At 51.6% G+C, this 22,530-nt stretch overlaps 1 protein-coding gene across 1 annotated transcript in view; it reads left to right on the top strand.

The window, feature by feature from the left end:
* Positions 1-22,256, top strand: part of ZNF423 (zinc finger protein 423) — a 313,807-nt gene extending 291,551 nt beyond the window's left edge. Inside the window, 1 exon segment of the mRNA XM_017885564.1 lies at positions 21,568-22,256. Within this exon segment, the coding sequence (XP_017741053.1) occupies positions 21,568-21,597 (30 nt within the window). The 3' untranslated portion in view covers positions 21,598-22,256.
* The last annotated feature ends 274 nt before the right edge of the window (positions 22,257-22,530 follow it).

The raw sequence follows: 22,530 nt of genomic DNA on the forward strand, positions 1-22,530 counted from the left end.
AGACTAGGGGCTGGCTGGGCGTGGCCTGAAGTTGCTGGCTGACACCCAGTGGTGGTTCCAGGGAGTGAGAACCTGTTGCTCACACTGGAGTCAGTCACTTTGAGGCCAGGAGCCTGGGGAGGGCTGAAAGTGTGGCTGGCTGCTGACCCCTCGAGGTCTCCCCATCGCCATTATTTTCTTTTTTATTTTTTTGAGACAGTGCCTCGCTCTGTCACCCAGGCTAGAGTGTGTAGTAACACGATCTTGGCTCACTGCAATCTCCGCCTCCCGGGTTCAAGTGATTCTCCTGTTTCAGCCTCCCGAGTAGCTGGGATTACAGTTGCCCACCACCAGGCCTGGCTAATTTTGTATTTTTAGTAGAGACGGGGGTTTCACCATGTTGGCGAGGCTGGTCTCGAACTCCTGACCTCAAGTGATCCACTTGCCTCGGCCTCTCAAAGTGCTGGGATTACAGGTGTGAGCCACTGTGCCCTGCCGCCCATCATTTCCTATTGCAGGTGTTATTCTTCTCTGGGCTCAGTTTTCACATCTGTTAAATGGGGTAAAACCTGCTGCCTCGGGTTGTTGTGAAAATGGAGTTTGCGTGTGTAAAACACTTTGTAGCACTTAGGATATGAGGATCGCTGAGGGTCATTGTGGCCCTTTTCCAACAGGATTACTTTGTGCTTCCTGCCTTTCCCATTAGGGCAGCAAACCAGAGCCCAGCACAGCCTGAATTCTATTGAATGTGACCACATGTTGTGGCGATGCCGTGCCCATGCTGTGGAGCTCACAGTCTGGCCTCAGATGCCAGTCCTGCCACCAAGCAGCTCCATGACCGTGAGCAAGTCACTGGCCTTTTCTTGCTTTCAGGAGACCAGGGTTATTGAAGATCCCTTCTTTGTTGGGTACTGGGGGAACTGAAGGCAGTGATGACTGAAAAGCTCCCAGCATTGGGTCTGGCTCAGAGTCAAAGGTAGGTGAGCCCCAGTCCATGTAGTCATTGCTCTGCCTGTGGTCTGGAGGTGGTGGGCCTTCTGTTAATGCATTCATTGACTCATTCAATCAATCATGTGTGGACGTGCTCAGTCTAGCCCGCAAGTGTTTACTGAGCACCTGATCTGTGCCAGCTGTGCACAGGTGCTGGAGACAAACAGAGGCATAGACTAAGCCCCTCACATTGCAGGGAGGGGAAAGTAGCTAATAAGGACAACAAGAATATTTCTTATGTGTTCGTGGAATATGATATTGAATGTAATATGGTATATTACATAGTTATAGTAAGTGGCTGCATCATATCCATATCACTCATACTATGTACTAATACAACATAAGTGCTACACACAACAGAGCCCACAGTTGGGCCCCACATGACATTAAGGGGAACCAAGGAGCCTGAGCTTTGCCCTTGCTCCTGTAAGTTACTGTGTTACGAGCACAGTTGGTCTGTGTCTCTAAGCCTTGGTTTATTTACTGTCAAGTGGGGCAAGGGTGTTCCCAGCCTAATAAGGTGTGGCATCATCATCATCACTGTTGTCATTGACATGATTATTACTGCTGCCGCCACTGGGGACAGCTGTGTCCCCTGAGGGGCCATGTTGGCACTTTGGGGTCTGCCTTGGGAGAAGGCTGGGGTGGACACTGACAACACTCCTTGTCCTTAGAAGGCCCAAGGCACAGGCCTGAGCCCCTCACCCCAAAGTAGTACAAATGAGACAGCATTTCCTGAGTGTTTACTGGGAACCTGACCATAAGCCTTCATGTGGGCAGCCTCTTAGGACCTCAGGCATGAGGTCCTTGTCATAGATGGGTAAACTGAGGCTCCCCATGTAGACATAGCTGCCCATGGACGAGTGCCTGTGTTTGCAGCCTGCGGGCTGCGGCAGTGGGGTCAGAGACGACTCTCAAAGCCCTTAGAAGCCAAGGGTAGGTCTCTGGGCACAGGGGTCTCTGAATGGGCCTCCCCTCCCAGTGAGGCAGGCGTTCCAGAGGGTGACATGGAGGCTGCATGCCGCTCCTGGTGCATGATACTGTTGCTGGTCTGGACAGCCCTGGGTGAGCAATGGCTTCTCCCTGGTCACCACAGAGGAGCAGAGAGGAGCAGGCACTGGAGGGGTAGTGTTGAAACAGAAGTCTGCGCCCAGCTGTGCTCAGATACCCTCGTGAGCCTTGAGGGTCAGCTCGCCTGAGCAATGAAGTGTGTGGAGGCCCAGGTGGGGACTGGGGAGCCTCCCCTCAAGGCCCAGCTCCAGGCAGAGATGGCACTTGGAATCAGCCTCGGGCTGCCCGTCTGCCCATTGGAGCCTGTCATTCATGCCCTAGGGTGGGGGGCCAACCAACTTTAGAGGGCACCATGCCATCTCGACAGATGGGCACGGGGGAGCTGCCAGGAGCCTCCGGCCGGTGGCCATTGTGTGTGCGGCGAGCCGAGCCCCTCCCCGGCGCTGTCTCAGCCGGGACCACATGCCTTCAGTTTCTTAGTAACAGTGACAACACTGTGAGCAGTGGCGCCTCACTGGCTCCACATCCACAGAGGTTTGCACCCTGCAAAGCCCTGCCCTGCATTGACTCAGACAAAGAGGGAGCCTCTCAGATGGGAAGACATGGGGCCTGGGGACCTGAGGGGGTGACCCCAGACACAGACACAGACACTCCTGTCAGACTGCCCGGGCTCACAGCTCTGCCGCCCTGGCAGCTCTGCCCACATGGGGAGCCTCAGTTTACCCATTTACGACAAGGAGACACACTCATGTGAGGTCCTAAGAAGGTACTCATGAGAATGGCTTGCTTTGAGGTCCTTCGCAGCACTCAGGAAGCACTGCCCCATTTTTACTACTTTGCAGCGAAGGGCTCAGGCCTGTGTCCTGGGCCTTCTAAGGACAAGGAGCACAGTCAATGTCCACCCGCCAGAGATGAGGTTTGGGGGCTTCAGAGTTGCTTTGTCAATGTGACCTTGGGCATGTGACCTCCCTCACGGTGACTCACTGTCATCACCTGGACAGTGGGCCGCCAGTGTCCTTATTGGAGGGTTACCATGGGGATACAGCATCATGCTTGTGGATCACTGAGCATGGTGCCTGGTCCCCTAGGAAGGCCATATGGAGGAGGCAACATCTGGGGTGGAATTGGCAGAGTTGGCGTGTATCACTGTCCCTCTTTCACAGATGGGAGAAACAGGCTCAACAGTGAGTTTAAGCCACTCACTTGATGTCGTGTCCCACAACTGGTAAGTGGCAGAGCTGAGCCTGCAGCCCTGGTGGTAAGAGGCAAGGAGGAGGTGAAGGACGGTGGTAGCACCACTACCAATTAGGCACTAGGGGAATCCTTTTGCCTTGATTTTCTCGTTCTGAGGACAAACCTATGAAGCCAGTGCTGCTGTTATCCCCATTTCACAGATGGGGAGACTGAGGCATAGTTGGGCAGAGATGAGATTTGAACCCAGGCAGCCTGAACATGCAACCATTGTCCTAACACCAAGGGCAGGATGTTTTGTGTTGCTGAACTCCATTTGTGTCAGAACTTTCTTGAAATAGCAGCCTGTGTTCCTGACTTTTTGGGAGTGGGACTGGCTGCCTGCACAAGGAGGCTGGGGTCTGGCATGGATGGGAATGTCTTAGCCCCCATCCACGAGAGACCAGGGTGCTCTGGGCGGAAGCCTGGATTGTACTCTTTGGTCAAGCAGGAACAATTACTAATGACATTTACAAAGAAATTAATGATGAGAAATGCAGGTTGGCATTTCAGGAGCACCCGTCAGCAGCCGTGCACCAATGCTCACAGGAGAGGCGAGGTGCTGGGGGCCGGGCATGGGGAGGAGGAGATGGCAGAAAATTAATTTCGCTGTGTCAATAATGAACGTGGCTCCACTCGTTCTGCTTCTGAAGTTTAGACAGAATCAATCATGGACGGACTGGGGCTTGTCCGGGGCTGGATTAAGATTCGCTGTGTGGCTGCAATATGAGCAAGGGAAAGTGATGGTTTCAGTTTGGTGTCTCCTTTAGGTGTCCCACAGGACAGCAGGGATGGGAGTGGCAGGGAACAGTGAGAGAGAAGGAGGTAGTCATCCTAGGACTGGGCCATTTGGGCTAAAATCTTTGTGCCGCCTCTTACCAGCTAGATGACTTAGCGAGTTGCTTTGCTTTTCTGAGCCTCAATTTCTTCATCAGTCAAATGGGAACAATTGGGAGAAGTAAAGATAATATATAAAGAGCAGAGAGCACAGTTTCTGACACATCATAGGAGCTCAGTGTATGGGAGCTGTTGCTGTGTTTCACGGTTGTATTTTAAGATACACAACTTTCCTCCTTAGAGCCTCTCTTATGTTAAGTTGCAATACCTCATTTGTGTGCTGTAGTTTAATTGGTCATATTTTTTGTTTGTTGTGATACATAAAATACTGGAGCATCTTGTGCTCTTTGGGGTTCTAGGGTAAATAAAATACGGCGTTGGTGGAAAGCATGGTGGAAGGTGAGAAGCAAGATGCTGAAATTTTCTGGGGCAGGGAGGGGATTTCCAGTGGGATAAGGAACCATGCTTGCCCCTGCCCTCCCTTCAGGAGCATCCAGAACAATCTAACCCAATCTCTTCTCACATAGGGGAGAAGGGATGCACAAGGAAGTCACCATCTTTAAAACAATGAACGTTTTTATAGAACAGAGGGTGAAAACTCACAGTCCATGGCCTGGAGATTGTGGAACTTTCAGAGGTTGTCCATATTTTATTTTCATTATTTATTTATTTATTTTAAGAAAGAAAATCTTGCTCAGGCTGCAGTGCAATGGTGTGATCATAGCTCACTGCAGCCTTGAACTCCTGGGTTCAAGCAGTCCTCCCACCTCAGCCTCCTGAGTAGCTGGGACTATAGGTGCACACCACTACACCCAGCTAACTTTTTAATTTTTTGTAAAGATAGGGTTCACTATGCTGCCTAGGCTGGCCTAGAACTCCTGGCCTCAAGCAGTTTTACAGCCTTGGCCTCCCAAAGTGCTGGGATTACAGGCATGAGCCACGCGCCTAGCTGGTTGTCTGTATTTTAAAACAGAGAGTTCCCATCATCATAAAGAGTCATATTTAGCTAGTGCTTTTTGAGTGCCTGGCATTGTTCTTAGCACTTTTAGGCATTGAAACATTTGATCCTCACAATGCCTCTAATACGAAGACAAGCAAAATGAGGCACAGAGAGGTCAACTAACCTCCCAAGGCCTCAGAGCTGGTCAGTGCTGGACCCAGGCCACCAGCCCTGGATTCTGTCCTCTTCACCACCACACTAAATGGCTGGATTTATTGATTTTTCTATAAATCAGGCCTGGCAGCCCCTGGCCGACATTTCTGTGTGACCCCTTTGGATACTGGGATGTGCTTCCTGGTTCAACACAGCCTACACCTGGCCTTCCTTACCTGGCTTGTTACCAACTTGCACTGTGAGTTTGTAACCCCTGTTGAAACACTTCACAGTTTGCAATTATTATCTCATTGGTGCCTCTGCAACCTTCTAGGAGCTGCTAGAAATGCTCTTGATTCTCACCATTTTGCAGACTTGAATACAGGCTTGGGACCTGGGCGTTCAAGTAGAATACTGGCAGGGAGAAGTGGGGCTTGTGGTGGGAGTGAGGAATGTGTTCTACTCATTAGGGTTTGAGTGTTTGAGTGGGGGAGGCAGGTGAAGCTCTCTGCTTCCTGCGCAGTGACCAGTTTCCCAGCTGAGGCCACACCTGGAGGTGTAGTCTAGACAGCTGCAGCCCTGACCTGTGGTGCTATCTTTGTTTCCTCATCTTTGCCTCAGAAGCTGCCGCATCAAAAATATGGTATTAGCCAGGCATGGTGGCTCACACTTGTAATCCCAGTGCTTTGCGAGGCTGAGGCAGGAGAATTGCTTGAGGTCAAGAGTTTGAGACCAGCCTGGACAACATAATGAGACCCCGTCTCCACAAAAAAAAATGTGGGACCATCCATGATTTTTAGTTGACAGAGATGACAAAACCCTGTGGTTAGTATTAGTGTCTATTATTAGTGTCTAGATCCTATTAAGTGTCTATATAGCATTTTACATGTTGCAAAACCTTTTACTTATGTTATCTAACTTGAAGCTTCTAACAAGGCAATGAGGTAGATATTATTAGTCTTACTTTTCAGATGAGTGAAGGAGTACTTAGAGAAGCGAGTGTCTTGCTTAGGGTCAGAAAGACAGTAATTAGCCAAGGCAAGATTTGAACTCCAAAGCCCATTGCCTTCTCATTGACCTGTTTACTGTCCTACCCACTTACTTATTCATGCACTCCTCTTCTTCCCACCATTCATCCATTCGTCTACACATTTATCCATCCAACCACCAATCCATCTACTCATCCATCCACTCACCAATCCATCCACCCATCCATCCATCCATGCATCCATCCATTCATCCATCCTCCAGCCACCCATCCACTTGTCCATCAATCCATCTATCTATCACCTACCCATTCATCCACCTACCCATCTCTCCACGCACCAGTCTGTCCACCGATTCTTCCACCTATCTATCCACCCACCTTTCCATCCATCCATACATCTGTTCATCACCTGCCCACCATTTCATCTATCCACCATTCCCATCCATCTATTCATTCATCAACCCATCATCTGTCATCCACCCCTCTTCTCCACCTATCCCCTTCTATCCACCCATCCACCCACTCACTAATTCATCCACTATCCATCTTCCACCCACCCATTCCTCCATCCACCCATCCATCCATCTGTCCGTCATCCATCTACCATCCATTCCCCCATACCCATCTACCCACCTATCCATCATTTATTCATCCATCCATCGTCTACCATCCATCTCCCTATCCATCCAGCTACACATTCTTTCACCATAATCACCCTCCAGTATTGAGTGTGAGGTAAGTGTCAAGAACCACACAGCTTTTAGGATGCCTTCTTCATGTGCTTTTAATTTCACACTTCACTGTTACCTATTCCTCTCCTTACTTTAAAAACTGTGCATATACCCACACACACACGAGCACACACACAAAAGCACACACACTCCTCTGGTGAGATGAGTGGGATGGAACAGACTGGGGATACAGTTAATTCTTGATTTACATCATAAAAACCAGTGGCTTCTGCCTGGTGATGGAAGGGAGGGCATAGGGTGGACCCTTGGTCACTGTGGGGCAGGTGTCTGGGCAGTGACAATGTGCCCACTGTTTGGTTGGAAGCTGGGTATGTATGAGAGGGCAAACAAGGCATTTGGGGCCAGACCACAGCATTCTTCAGCCTCATCAGTGGGACCAACTTCCAAAGAGTGGGCCATGGAGCCCTGCCTTTCTGAATGATGGGATCACCCTTTGCTGGGTGCCATGTTGGACCCCCTCTCTGGACTGGCAAGGATGTACACCTACGTGTTTCCCAAGAAATGTTGCAATCATAAAGTGTAATCGGTCTCAGCTGCAGTTTTGATCACTGGTGCGTGCACACAATTCATCACAGCAAATTAGGTCCATCCTTACAAGCTTCTGCCCCGCAGCCTGGGGGTCTGTTAGCAAGGGGGCCGAGCCATGTGGGGCTGGGGGCTATTCCTGGGGGGTGATGGACCATGTTTTCTGACGAGGCCCCCCTCAGAATATCCACCAGAACAGTTCTTAGTCTATAGGACTTAATTTTCTAGAAATTTTGAGGATGCAGGGAAGTTTTCCTTTTAACCAAAATGTGGAAGAAAGTAGAAATGGATACGATCAAAGTTTCCTTATATCATTTGCAAATCCTAAAAGCACTGGGTTAGTTTGGGGACCTGAACATATGTGTTCTGTATAATTAGTGACCGTGTGACCTAGATTTTCCAGTACAGTCCTGATTTCAAGTACTCCATCCCAGCTCTTGGCTGTTCGTCCTGATTTTTGGTTTGTGGAATATGATGACTCTATGTGGATCTCAGTTTTCTCATCATATTTTGATGAATAAATATTTAAAGTGGTAAAGGCTTGCAGAGTCAGAAAAAATTTTCTCTCACTTATATTTTTCCAACCTGGCAAAATATGTCATGTGTAGATGTGCCCTGTGCTCACCTTCCTGCCTTCCACCTGCCCTGCCAGAGCAAACCAGACACTTCCTGCAGCATTTGTAAACTATCAGGACCCCCTTGGCTGGACTGGCCTATGACCTCAGGTGAGGCCTTTCCATAGGGGAAAGAGCTCCCAGTTCCACAAGTCTCTTGAGGTCTTCTGTTCTTCCACTGGCTGGCACTGGGAGCCACACTGTAGACAATAGTGGATGGCCCAGCCCGGGCGGCACAGAGAAAGCCCCTCTGCTCGTGCTCAGCTGGTGGCATGTTGTCCTGGTATGCTGTGGTTCCCTCCCACCCAGCTGAGGATGTCTCAGGCTGCTATGATCTGTGCACCTTCCAGCCAGGAATGTCGCTGAGTGTCTTAGCTATTGGTGCAGCAACCCTCTCTCTTACCTTCTAAGATCCTGCTCACTTTTTTTGTGTGTGTGTGACAGTCTCACTCTGTCACCCAGGCTAGAGTGCAGTGGCACGATCTCAGCTCATTGCAACCTCCGCCTTCTGGGTTCAAACGATTCTCCTGCCTCAGCTTCCCAAGTAGCTGGGACTACAGACACACACTGCCATGCCCAGCTACTTTTTGTTGTTTTAGTAGGGATGGGGTTTCACCATGTTGGCTAGGCTGGTCTCGAACTCATGGCCTTAAGTGATCTGTCCGGCTTGGCCTCCCAAAGTGCTGGGATTACAGGTGTGAACCACTGTGCCTGACCTGTTTTTCATTGTAAAAATTCACGTAGCATAACATTTACCATCTTAACCATTTTAAAGTGCTGGTTCAGTGGCATTCAGCACACTGACACAGTTGTGTGATCATCACCACCATCTACCTCCAGAACTTTTTCATCTTCTCCATCTGAAACTCTGTTCCTGTTAAACATTAACTCCCCATTTCCCCTTTTCCCAGCCCCTAGCAGCCACTGTTCCACTTTCCATCTCTATGAGTTGGTTGTTCTAGACACCTCATACAAGATAAATCATATAATAATTCATTCCACCTGGCCTAATGTCCTCAAAGGATCCCTCCCAGCTTTAAGAAAAAGGTATAACCTGCTCTGGGCATGGCCGAGGCAAGGGTTATGGGGAAGACAGTGGAGTGGGGGCAACTGTATTTCTTCTTCTTCTCCCTTGACCCTATCAGTGGAGGCTTGGCTTTGCTACAGTAGCTTGCAGGCTATCATTTCAGAAACATTCGTTGAGTTTTTACCAAGTACAGGGTTTGAGATAATGGGGTACAATGGAGAGCTGAGATGAGGTCCCTGTCTTGTTGCACTGATGGTGTCATGAGGGGCAGTTGACCATGGTGCATCAACAACCAGATCACTGCAAGTTGCAGGACGTGCAGAGTTGACACCTCTGCAAGGTTCAGAGCGATGCTGTAATGGGAGTCTGTAGTCAGCGGACAGGAAGCCTACTCCAGGAGGATGGCTCTGATGTGGAGAAGCCCCGGGAAAACCGGGATGTAGGGGATGCGGGGGACACTCTGATTAGCAGGAGTGCTGCTGAGGGGAGGAGGGGGTACTGGGCTGCGGTATTTGGGGGGCTGGCAGAAGGTGGTGACTGAAGCTGTGGGCCAGCAAGAACCAGACCATGGAGGGCCATTTGGGCTGTTGTCAGAGTCTGGATGTGTTCTGGGTGTGAGTGGGACCCACCGGGGAGTTTAAAAAGCGGAAACCTTTCTACAGCTCTGCCTCCTCGAGGAGACAACCCAGACTGTGCTTCATGTTGTTTTCTCAGCTTTCCTTTGCCAGAAAAGGGACCCTCAAGGGGCCCTCGCTTCCTGGGCAGGTGGGGCTGCTGGAGGGACCCAGCAGTAGGGTGAACGTGGGGCAGGTTAGCCGCACAGGGTGGGGAGGCAGAAGGCCAAAGTAACAGTAACTGGCCTCTAACCACTTAGCAGTACACGGTTAGTGTCAGGACTGGGGTGTGTGTGGGGGGGGATTTGAGGGTATCCATGAGTCTGTACCTGCATGGGGTTGTGGGGTATCCATGAGTGTGCATGGGGTTGTGGGGCATCCATGTGTGTGTGTGCACGTGTGCGCATGGGATTGTGGGGACCTGTGTGTGTGCACATGGGATTGCGGGGTATCCGTGTGTGGGGAGGGTGTGCGTGTGTGTGTGACTAGAGTATTTGTGTGTGTGCATGCATATAGAGTGGGGCGTGCACAGTAATAGAAACGCTGCCTTGGCAGGCTGCTTTCGTAAGCACCTCAAGGGGCTGCCCCTATACCATGCCTGGCCTCTCCTTTTCCCCATGGGACACCATGGAGGGTGGAAGGGAGGGCTCTCAGGTCCTTTGAAGCAAGGAAGGTGTGGGGGTTACTTATGGTCCAGATTCTTGAATGCGGTCATGTGGCAAACTCTGATGCTGGTGTCTCCAGATGGCCCATGGACAACCACCGAGACAGTCGTGTTGAGCATCCTGGGTGGCTCTAGGAAAGTGGGAGTTTTTGGTCTCCCAGGTTTGCCAGCACCTGGCGCACCCAGAAACACTTGGGCTGGCTAGGTGGGACATGACTATGAGGCAGCAGAACCCAGGACATGCGGATAGTTCTGTCTTAACAGAACTTCATCCTCTACCCTTACCCTCTTCGTCAGAACTTAACCACACTGAGTCCCGCATCCCAGCCCCTTGGGTGAGGATTCAACTAATGTTGGGCCATCTGCTGCTTAATGGTGCCACTCCCCACCTCACTTCAGGGTGTCTGGGGCTTCTAGAGGCCCTCACCAACCCCAGAGGTCTAAAGCTGGTGGCCCAACGGCCAGATTTGACCTGCAGATATGTTTTCGTGGACTTGCATAGTGCTTTAAACATCAAGAAAGTTTATGGATTTATTTTACTTCCTTTTGCCCCCAACTTTTATTTTAGATTCCGGGAATACATATGCAGGTTAATTACATGGATATATTGCATGCTGCTGAGGTTTGGGGTATGACTAAATCCATCACCCAGGTCGTGAGCATAGTACCTCATAGGTCGTTTTTCAACCCTTGTCCCCTCCCTCCCTCCCAGCTCTTTTATTCCCCAGTTTCTGTTGCTCCCAACTTTATGTCTGTGTGCACCACAGTGTTTAACTCCCACTTATGAGTGAGAACATGTGGTATTTGGTTTTCTGTTTCTGCATTAGTTCACTTAGGATAATGGCTGCTAGCTGCATCCATGTTGCTGCAAAGGACATGATTTTATTCATTTTTAAGGATGCATAGTATTCCATGATATATATATATATATACACACCACATTTTCTTTATCCATCCCACTCTTGGTGGGCACCTGGGTTGGTTACATATCTTCACTATTGTGAATAGTGTTGCAGTGGACATATGAGTTCATGTTTCTTTTTGGTGGAATGCTTATTTTCCTTTGAATGCATCTGCAGTAATGGGATTGCTAGGTTGAATAGTAGTTCAATTCTTAGTTCTTTGAAAAATCTGCAGACTGCTTTCCACAGTGTCTAAACTAATTTGCATTCCCACCAACAGTGTATTCCCATAAGAAAGTTTATATTTAAAAAAAACCTACATTTCCAGTTTTCTTGCAAAACCAGAAGCAACACTGGGCCCATATTCACATGTGGCAGTCATTGCCTAGAGCTGACAAGTGCTGCCTCTTCTCGACAAAGTTTGAGTTCTTGGGGTTGACACAGACCCCACTGGGTCTTACTGCTTTGCACCTGGCCTGGGCTGCATTTGTCCACGGTGTGAACCTGACAGCACCTACACCCTAATCTTGAGGCCTGCATCCACACATGCAGCTCCATGTGGTCAAAGGAATCCTGCTCACTGCAGACAGATCTCCTGGGATTCACCTGCTCTTTTTCATGACATAAACATTTTCTGACTGTTGGTACCCCTGCTGACAGGTGCTTCCGTCTTCCCAAACTGCTTCACATGCATGATCTTCTTTGACCCACACTAAGAACGGCAGGTATACTTTGAAGTAGATGAGAAGAGTGAACCCTTTTATGGTTTTGAGAACCCATCCACCCAATAGCCTTTTTTTTTTTTTTGAGATGGGGTCTCACCCTGTGGCTGGAGTGCACTGGCACGATCTTAGCTCACTGAAGCCTCAAACTTTTGGGCTCAAGTCATCCTCCCACCTCAGCCGTCCGAGTAGCTGGGACTACAGGCACACACCACCACACCCACCTACTTTTTATTTTTTTGTGGAGATGGGGTTTCACCCATACCGAATCAAACTCCTGGCTTCAAGTGATCCTCCCACCTCAGCCTCCAAAGTGCTGGGATTCCAGGCGGGAGCCACTCACCCAGCTCCAGTGCCATTTTTTATGGAGTTTCGTAAAAAATGGGCTCTTCTCAAGGCTTTGCAAGAGGTACACTTGATTGGATTCCTGGCCCAGCAGCATCAGGTTGGAGTCCCATCTTTTAGGGGTCTAATTCAGGCTCTTTTAGGGCAGGAGACTGTACTAATTCATATTTGAGATGAGCTGTTCCCTGGGGGCCTGGTTCCAAGCAGGCTACTGTGCTTAGAATGGAGTTCACATGGCCACGGGTTGACAAGACTAGTGCAGCATTCCTACCCAGGAGGGGGCCAAAAACCACAGAAGTGAACTTGTGGTCACCAGGCACACTGTTGCTGGGACCCCCGATTTTCAGTCCCGAATCTGCTGCTAGGTACCCTGTCTCCAAGGGGCTTAGCCACTGGGTATCCCCACCTTCTTTGGAGAAACAGCGGCAGTAGTGGGGGGTCACATTCACTCAGGACTCGGAGTCAGGCATGGACTCTGTTGCTGAGGAGGGGCGAGTCTATAAGCAGCCCTGGAAGCATTCCATCTTCCTTTGCTTGTGACAACAGCCATAAAACTCTCATTTTCCCTTGCACGGCTGCTATCTAAAGTCTCACCGCTCACCCGATTCTTTGCTCACAAACAGACTGACGGGGCCCATTTGCATTCTGAAGTGCAGTTCCCCTGAGTCCCTGTCCCTCCAGGCAGATATTATTAGTCCCCTTGTTTTGTTGGGTGACTCTGAATGGGAGCCTGTTTACGGGCTGGGTTCCTAATAGAAGACTTCGGTTCCCTCCTAATAATCTATTCCCTGGTGGGTTTTATTTCCAAAGTACGGCAGTACAGAACCTGCCCCCTTGGGAGTTTATTGGGCTTTCTTCTTCCCCACAATATTTTCTCCCACGTTTTCACATGCGAGAAGAGTTTCCCGCTCATGGAACTGATTGTTGACCAAACCACCTGCTTTGGTCTTTTGTGTCCTGGCAAGAGGGGGTTCACAGAGAGTGGGGGGCACTCTCCTCCCCGCCTCGCCTCCATAGAGCATCTGGAGAACACAGAAAACCCGGATCCAGTTGGTGCCAATAAAAGGAGTCTGGGTCAGGCTGTGTGGATGTGGCTCTTTCTTGAATGTCACCCCAGGTGACACAGGTCGCTGCATCTGCTTCTGCTATTGGTTCGGCAAGGAAGCTACAGAACCCCCACCTCAAGCCAATCCCCTTGCTCCTTGGAAGTTGGAATCTCCCTCTAGGCCGGGAGTTCCAGATGAATTGAGGCTCTCACATGAGAGGCAGCTTCCCTGGCTGAGCATTGCAACACTCACTTCCTGCTGCTCCGGGGTGGCAGACGACAGGCTGTCTCACTGTCTGGGAGGCAGGGACCGGAAAATCTCATGCACATCCCGTGCATGGAAAAGCTGCTGCTCCCTCTGCCATAGGACATCTCAGGGCTTTGTCCAAGGCCAGTGGGCCACCAGCTTCACTCTGAGGCTAGGGATGGGTGTCACACCCACTCGGGCAAATCTCGCCCTGCCCTCTGAGTAAACGAGGCAAACCCCGGCTTGATGGGTGGGGGCCATGGGAGAAGTGGGGTGTGTCCACGTCATAGCCTGGGCCCCGGGGGAGTGGCTGCGTCACCGGGCAGGCATTTAGAGGGAACCTTGGCCATCACTCACTCCTAATTTTAATGACGTGCATTAGCTAAATTGTGTTCTGAGTATTCGTTCGGCACTGTTTATGGGGTGCTCTCGAGTACGCTTACCGTTTGTCAGAAGTGCAAACTAGTGAACATATGAGCCTTTAAGACAGGCCATCTGTTCGTCTTAGACCCTTGGACGATTGTCAAATGCTTCTAAAAATAAGTGCTTACAAGCAGAGAGGGGCTGCCCAGGTGATACACAGCAGATAGGGGAGGCAGGGCTGCCTGTATCTATACCCTCCCCAAAGGGAAAGAAAGAAAGTGTGGGGGAAAAGGAGAAGGTTTTCCAGGGAACAGGGGATGGGAGCAGAGGGAAACGATGGGCAAGAAGGCCCTACTGACACACCTTTTTGACTGGAGGCATGAGCATCTCCCTGTGTCTTGCCTCTCCTGTAACTCCACAGCTCAAATACCTTCGATGGCTCCCCATGGTCCAGATTTAAGGGCAAGCTGCCTCGTCTGGCATCAAGGAGCCTCATCAATAAGGCCCCCGCCTTCCTCTCCAGGCTGGTCTCCATGGCACATACCCTGTGCTTCTGCCAAGCTGAATTATTCATTGTTCCCCAAACATATGCTGCACTTTTCACATCTCACAGACAGAACAGTACGATGGTGAAGAGTGGGCTCTGCAGACAGACTGCATGGGTGCAGACCCAGCACTGCCATCACCAGTGGCAGGACGTGGGCCTCTCTGCACCTCAGTTTTCTCATCTGTAAAATAGGGATGATGAGAGTATTTAATGCACAGGGCAGTCATGAGGCTTAAATGAGTTCATATGGGTGGAGGTTAAGAATGGTGTCTGGCACACAGTGAGTCCACGATCAGTGTTATCGGTGATCACACTCAGTGTCATTCCCGCCTTCATGGTGTTATCCAGGTGGTTCATTCTGCCTGGAAAGCCATCTTTCGAGCTCGCACACATACAGCCAGTGCAAATCCTCACCTGGGCTGTCCTTAAAGGGCAGCTAAAAGGCCAGCTTCTTCCTTAAGCATCTCCTATCGGAAGTCCTCTCTCTCTAGTCCTTAAAAGGCCAGGATTGTGCCTCACTTGCTGTCTTCCATCCACTGTACAGGGCCAGGTGCCTTGTTTGCTAAGTGAACAAATAACGGGACCCAACTTCACCCCTGTCGAGCATGAACATGTCTGCCACCTCAGTCTCAAGGGCTACTTCTTTCCCTGGGAAGGGAATCTCTCAGTGGTTAAGGCGCATTCTCGGGCTTGGCCTCAGCTCCTGGAGAAAGTGAGTTGTAAAGCCAGCCTTGTGAGAGCCACTGTGGCTGGAGCCTGCCAGGGAGTGGCCAGTGGTAGGCAGTGGGGAGAAGGGGGATTGGCCTCAACCTCTTTCCCAACCGGAAATCATAGTGAAGTGATGTGCGGGCCAGGTGGTTCTGTAGGTGGGGCTGGCAAAGCAGAGTGGGATGCTCTGGGTGTGGGGGCTGAGTGTTCCTGTGTCTTCATATGCTGTAGGGACTCAAGGACTCAAAAGCCAGAGCCACGGCCTAGTCTCCAGAGAAGAGCCAAGCCTTCTTTTTTGCCTCTTCACGGTCTTCAGGGTCTATGAGTTTGGCCGTCGTCACCCTCACCATGAAACTGTGAGCCCCTCACGGGAGGGTGCTGGAGCTTCTTAACCTGTCTGTGCTCAGTGCCCAGCCCAGGGTCTGACAGACAGGAATTCAGTGAACGTCTGTGGAAGAAATGGATGGACGGATGGATGGATGGATAGATGAATAGATGGGTGGATGGATGGATGGGTGGGTGGATGGATGGATGAGTGCACACCTACTCCATCCCCCATGGAGTCTCCCTGAGGCTGTCCTCCCCCGAAGATACGGCATTCAGTTCCTGAGGGTGGGGAGGAGAAAGCAGTGATTTGTGGGTACAGGGGTTCTAGCCAGGGGGGATTGTGGGGAGGGGATAATGACGCCTGTTGCTCCATGGACCGGACCATCCAAAGTTCAGCCATCTCAGGAGTGTTCTTAAGACCTTGCCAGCCCTTTGGACACCCAGATGGGGAGGGGGAGAGGTGCAGCTGGTCAGTCCAGGTGTACCCCTCTATGAGGCCCTCACTATAAGCCCCAATCGTGCCTGGTCCCACAGAAGCGGCAGGGACAAACAGTCCCTCTGCCATGGAGCCCTGCTGGGTCAGGAAGACCAGAAGACAGTCCTTATGCCACGGAGCACCCTGCCGGGTCAGGAAGACCAGCACAGACACCACTATGGAGATCTGTGGAGCATTTACTGTAGCCAGACCTGGGACGTATGCGGGCATTATCTCCTGAGTCCTCAGGGCATGTGTATTAGTCTGTTTTGTGTTGCTATAAAGAAATACTTGAGGCTGGGTAATTTATGAAGAAAACAGTTTTATTTGGCTCACAGTTCTGTAGGCTGTACAGGAAGCAAGGTGCCGCTGTCTGTTTCTGGTGAGGCCTCAGGAAACTTCCAATGATGATGGAAGGCAAGGGGAGCCAGTGCGTCACATGGGGAGAGAGATTGCATGGAGGCACCAGATGTTTTTTAACAAGCAGATCTCGTGGTAACTCATTGCTGTAGGGAGGACACCAAGCTGTCCATGAGGGATCCTCTCCCATGACCTAAACACCTCCCACCTCCAACACTGGGGATCCCATTTCAACATGAGATTTGGAGGGGACAAACATCCAAGCCCTATCAGCATCTTAGGAACAGGGCTGTGTTATTAATCACCCCCAAAACCTGGAGGTCATGGAACTTGCCCAAGGTCATACAGCCAGTAAGTAGCAGAGCCAAGATTCAAACCCAGGGCGTAGCCCATCTTGGCCCACTAAAGCTTCCTGCCTGCCTTGGGGTTACCAGGGCAGTGGCTAGCAGCAATGGGGCACTTGCTAAGAACAAGGGAAGGTGCTAGGATTTTACAGACACTGTCATCAGAGTAGCTGAGAGCCAGGAGAGGCAGCTAATAGGGTGTGTGGAGAAGCTCTTTTTGCTTTATGCAGCCGGCATGCTTAAGCCCCTCATGTCTCTCCCACCTGACACGGCGATGGGTAGGTATCAAAGGGAGACCAGGCAGGGTCCCACGTGTAAGCAACAGAGAGTGGAGCCAAGACCTTGAGAAGCAATCCTGGGCTTCAGACTAGGGAGAGGCACACAGTGTTCCTGTTTGTGACTGTGTTGGGCGTGGAGGTGCGCTGAGCCAGGGCCCCCTCCTGGGGCGGGCAAAACTGAACCTCCAAGGAGCCCATTCACTCTAGTGTGTGGTGGTGCTTTAGGAAGGACAGTGCAGCCACCAGGCTCTGTGCTTCGTCCTGCTCCTTCCATGCACAAAGCATTACCCTGGATTGGGTTCAGGATCAGGATCATTTTGCTGCTGAATTCCCAGCCACAAGCATAGTGGCTCATTGGCTCAAAGATGAATGAATGAGTGAGCAACCATGTAAATGAATGCTGGGCTTCTTTCCCTCCAGAGGCTGAGGGTGTGTCAGGGAACCAGTTCCTGAGTGCTCTGCTGATGATTTGCACAGAGAGGGCTCTTTTTGTGGGTCTCAACAAGACCCAGAGTAGGCCTGCCCTCAGCATAGGCGGCACACAGGTTTCTGTGCCCAGGCCCATGCCATCCCCTTGGCCACCACTGTCTTGTGTCCCTGGCCCCGTGTGCCAGGCAGAGGCTCCCCAAACAGGCTGTACCAGACACCTCCATCCAGGAGAGCCCACAAGCTCTGCCGAGTGGATGGATCGAGGCTGCAAACCATTGCTACCCACCCCCTCCTGCTCTCCCGTTTTATTTTTCTCACCTGCTTCTTGGCCCACACCTGTGTCTCCCTGGCAGGCAGCGAGGCCGAGTGGATGCCAGGCCTCCCTCTAGGCATTTTCTAGTCCTTCCCTGGGCCCCTGTCTCCACCCCCAGCCTTTATGGTGGTGGGAAGTGTTCATCTGTGGGGTGGGTAGCATCTTTAAAAAATGATTTTCTTCCTTCTCTAAAGGGGCTAAATATAGCACAGGCATAAACAGAGAAAGAGACATTAAGGCAGAATGCCCTTGTGAGAACTATGCTAGATGGAAAGAACTCTTTAAGAAGGTTTGCTGAACCTCCCCACATTCCTCAAACCACAGCTTCTAGCTGTAGGGGACCGACCGCGGGTTCTTTCAGGGTTGTTGAACTGTGCTGATTGCAGTGGCTGTCCAGAGCTGCTCTGTGTCCTGGTGTTGGGTGACTGGTGAGTCTTGGGGACAGGGGTCCCACCACCCCCTCCGCCTGTTGAGATGCTGCCCTTGGCCTATGGAGGAGCTGGTGCCCTCCTTGGCTGAGCACCTGGGTACCTCTGTGCCCCCCACCACCATCACACAAACTGATCGGGTGGCCTTGACCAGTTCCCTAGCTGAGCTGCCAGCTGCACCATTAATCCCACAAATGTTTGGGTGTCTGTGTCTAGCCTCTCTAAATCAGGCCTCTCGAGGAGTGGGCCCAGCTGGTGTCTTGCCCTCCCCCTCACTGTGCCAGCACAGAGCAGAGCATCCAGCAGGTGCTTAATAACGTATTGCTGAGTGAATTCTGGTGCCTGATCCCCTTGGGGCATCAAGTTTTGACATTTCCATCTGCTGTGACATCCTGGGCTTTTGTTCCTGTCACAAAACTTCAGGGAAGGAAGTTTTATCCTTCTGTCTCTGAACCCTCTAGGAGGAAGTTCTTTCTTGAGTCTAACCTCAGAGCCCCCTGCTACTGCTATTTAAGTGCGCAGGCACACTGTGGCTTAGCCATGGCATAGGCTTTCTGGAGTTTTCCTCACCAGTGGTCCCAAGCGTGGGTTCCAGCCTTCAGCACATCTGCACCAGCAGTGCCCTGGTGAGCCAGTGTGGACCATGTGTTTCACACTGACCCTGTTCTTGGCATCCTGGCAACAGGCTGCTTCATTCTCCAGAGATCCTAGACACCACCTGTGCCCATGTTGGTAGTGGGTGGTCCTTGGGGATTTTGTGGAGGTCGAATATCATGTCTGGTTTTCTGTGGTCTGTGAAACAAAGTCCATGTTTATTGGTACTCAGGGCCTCCACTGTCCATAGGCCATGTGCCCACCAGCCTTCCTGTGACTTCTATGCTGGGACCTGTGCATGCATCTGCCACTTGGATTCTAGGCTCCACACCTCCATCTCTCCTGTTCTTTCCTCTTGGAGTGTCCTCTCCCCTTTCCACATATCCACATCCTACCCATACATTCATTCATTTTCCTTCCGTTGATTCATTCACAAATACTGCCTGAGTGTCTCCTTTGTGCTAGGCCCTAGGAACCATACTTTGAGGACAAGAAAGAGCTGTCCATGTCTCCCTTCATCATGTTACCTCTCTTCCTCCTCCCTTTCCTTCCCCTAATAAAGAATGACCCAGCCACACCAAGATAGCAGGAGCTTTTGACTGGCGGTTGGCAGGGTGCGAAAGTGCCAATCTCCAAGTTGCTTCTGGGCAGCTGTGCCTGCTGGGGATTGGAGGCCCAGGGATATGGTCAAGACAGTGCATGCCCAGCCCTGGGTCCTGAGAAAGGAATTGCCACCACCCTGTGTGCAGCTCAGCAGAGGAGGTCAGTCTAGCTCATGAGAGTTGTGTGGCTGTGTGGGAGGTGGGCTGCAGATGCCTGGAGAGGTCTGCAGGGAGGGGAAGTTTCCATATGCCTAGAGGACTCTGAGAGTGGCTTGGTTGGGAGGGAGGAGAAGGGAGGCGGGAACTGAGTCAGCAGAGGCTTGAAGCTAGCAGGAGGATGGCTGCGGAGTGTGGATTCGGCTCCCCACAGGACTAGCTGGCTGTCCCTGCACAAGTACAGGGAGAGGTGCCTCGGCTGGAGGGTGTGGGTTCCCATGGAAACCGCCGGCATCCCATCTGTGGCCTCAGACAACCTGCCTGGTGCCTCTGGGTCCCTGACACCCCCGACCGAGGTGTCAGGCCCGGCCAGCAGAGGTGGCGCTGTGTCTGGTGCAGAATGCTGGTGATCTGCCGACCGCGGTGCCCATGGGGTGCAGGCTCTGGGAAGCCTGGCTCCCCTGAAAAGCCCCTTGCTCTCGTGGATTCCAGCCGTCTGGTTCAGTGCACGGCGCTTCCAACCTGGGTGACCTTGGGCCTGTAATTTTTGCCTTCCTAAGCCTCAATGTCTTCATCTTAAGACGCCCTACCTCGCAAGGCTGTTGTGAGGATTGAAACAGTGGTGCCTGCCACGGCACAGAGCACGCATGCCCGCCAAGCCCCGGCCGTGCGCCTGCCTGGCCCGCACGAGCACGAGGCTGTCGCTGGCGCTTGGCGCTGCGGGCATCTGCTGGGAGGCAGGCGCTGGCTGCCTCTTCCCGGCCCGGAGCTCGCAGGAAGCGTCGGTGACATCACCACGGGGGCCGCAGCCTTCGCAGTGCCCGTCATGGGAAGGGGCTGCGGGGGGCCCAGCTCCGGGGAGCAGGAGTGGCCCGTCTCGGCCCCGGCCCTGGCCTCCGGACGAGGCTGCTGGCATACCCTGATCGCCCTCGCCGCGGACCCGAGCCCGGGAGAGACGCGGCGCCTCTGCTGACCCCTGGTGGTCAGCGGCACAGCTGCAGGAGTCGCCGGGCCCTGGAGGGCGCCCAGAAGGAGCCTCTCCCGGGGATCTAGGGTCCTGTGTGGCCCCAGACAGGGCCACTCTGCCCCTGGTGGATGTTGCCTCCTTTCTCCAGGTGTCATGAGGTGGAGCACCACCTAAGGCTTTGATGAAATGGGTCTAAATTTGGAACACGAACCACTGAAAAGAAACAAAAAGACTGGGCTTTCAGATGCCAAATCCCACCCCCAGTCCCAGGCTGCTGGCTCCTGTGAAACAGATCAACCCTGCTGGCCCCCTCTGGCTAGCAGGGGGAGGAAATGCCATTGGCTGTAATGAGAGGGAAACATTGGGCCACAGGGTCCTACCTGGGCCCTGGATTCCAAGGTGCGTTCGGCCAAACTGCACTGAGTCCCTGTCTCTGGTTGGGCCATTGCCATGCGACCAAGCAGGCAGGCTCCCGGAGCCCAGCAACAGAGGCTCCTCCCGTGTCCTCCTGCCAGGTGACCCATCCCCTGCCTGGGCCGCAGGCACCACTGCCGCCCACTGCCCCAGCACGCCTGTGCCCGCTCGGGTGTTTCTTGGCCGGAGAGCTGCACAGCACATCTGCTGTCTCCCTCTGCTAGGCTCGGAGCAGCTACGGGGAGGACTGAGAGGGGGATGCAAGGGCAGCCTGCAGGCTATCAGAGTTTCCTCCTCATCATTAGAGGAAAAGGGAGATGGAGAGGTGAACAGGGATGTTTTTAATTCCTGCCTCCTCCCCGGCATTTCCCCTTTCCCTTCACCTAACCAGTCCCCCTGGTAAGACCTGAATGGTCTTTAAAAAAAACAAAAACAAAAAGCCAAAAAACAACATATAGGGAGTCCAAGTTGGCAGTAACAGGAACCTATCCCCAAGCCCCAAATCAACGTGGCGTCTTGGCAGCTGCGTCCCTGGAGCACTTTTTCCTTGTTGCATTTTGTTTTGTTATAATCGAGACGCTTTTCTGCGGCTCCCGGCGTAAATGCACTGAGTGGGAGGGACGAGCATGCTCTCCATTCTTCTCCTTCATGTGTGTCTCCTTTCTTCGCCTTTGCAGAACCACACGATGAGCCAGCACGCACAGTGAGGGATCGCTCAACAGGACACCTCTCCGCAGAAGGCTTGCCGGAGACGCCGTGGGGAGGGCCATTTGAACATTACATCCAATCAAAGTGTCATTTGCAACCCAGATGTAAAACTCTAATGATTTGGCCATGAGGCGCTGCTATTATAAGCAGCTGGAAATGAATATTAATGGCAGAGATTAAAAGTATTCCACGCTCAGTATTTTTTATTGTCCTGCTACAGCTAGTGTGCTTTTAGAGTTTCCGCCGCAGACTACATTTCTAGAGTTAGAGAAACCCGCTTTTTAAGGCTATTGTCCTTTGTTCCTTCATGTATTATATTGATAGTTTTTAAAAAAGAATTAGTGTGATTTTTTTTCTTTGCTTCTTTTTTTTTCTTTCTTGTTTTCTTTCTCCCCCTTCGGTTAACTACTTTTTAATTGCAATTCTAGGTAATTGTGCATCGTGATGTGATTGCTTGGCTATTGTCTGAATATTTCCTTTTAATTTTTTAATTAAAGACTAATGCTTTGATTGGATTTGCCAGTTCACCGGACAGTGATTAAAACTATGTAATGAATATAATCGGTTTCAGTGCAACTGGATGGTCTGCTTTTAAATGTGACTTAATCTGACTGCAGTAACTAGTACAGTTCAATAAAGGGAATCCATGCGATTAGCATCCGGCTGCCTGGTTCTCTCCTCCCCAGCCTAGGGCCGCGTGGGGGGCTGTCAGTTCCTGTGAGGTGTGTTCCCCTACAAGTTCCTGTGAGCTTGCATATGCTCTTGGGGACCTGCACACAATAGACCCTGCTTCCCCTGGAAAAGAATCATAGTAACCTAATGCACGCAGACTGGACAGGCTGGCAGTGGCCATAGAAGTCAAAGCAGAAGACCCCTTAATGATGGAATACCCTAATCTTCCCACTCATGGATCAGAAAACAGAGGCCCAGGG

This window comes from Rhinopithecus bieti, unplaced genomic scaffold (assembly GCF_001698545.2).
Source record: "Rhinopithecus bieti isolate Rb0 unplaced genomic scaffold, ASM169854v2 scaffold_15185, whole genome shotgun sequence".
Classification (NCBI taxonomy): Eukaryota; Metazoa; Chordata; class Mammalia; order Primates; family Cercopithecidae; genus Rhinopithecus; species Rhinopithecus bieti.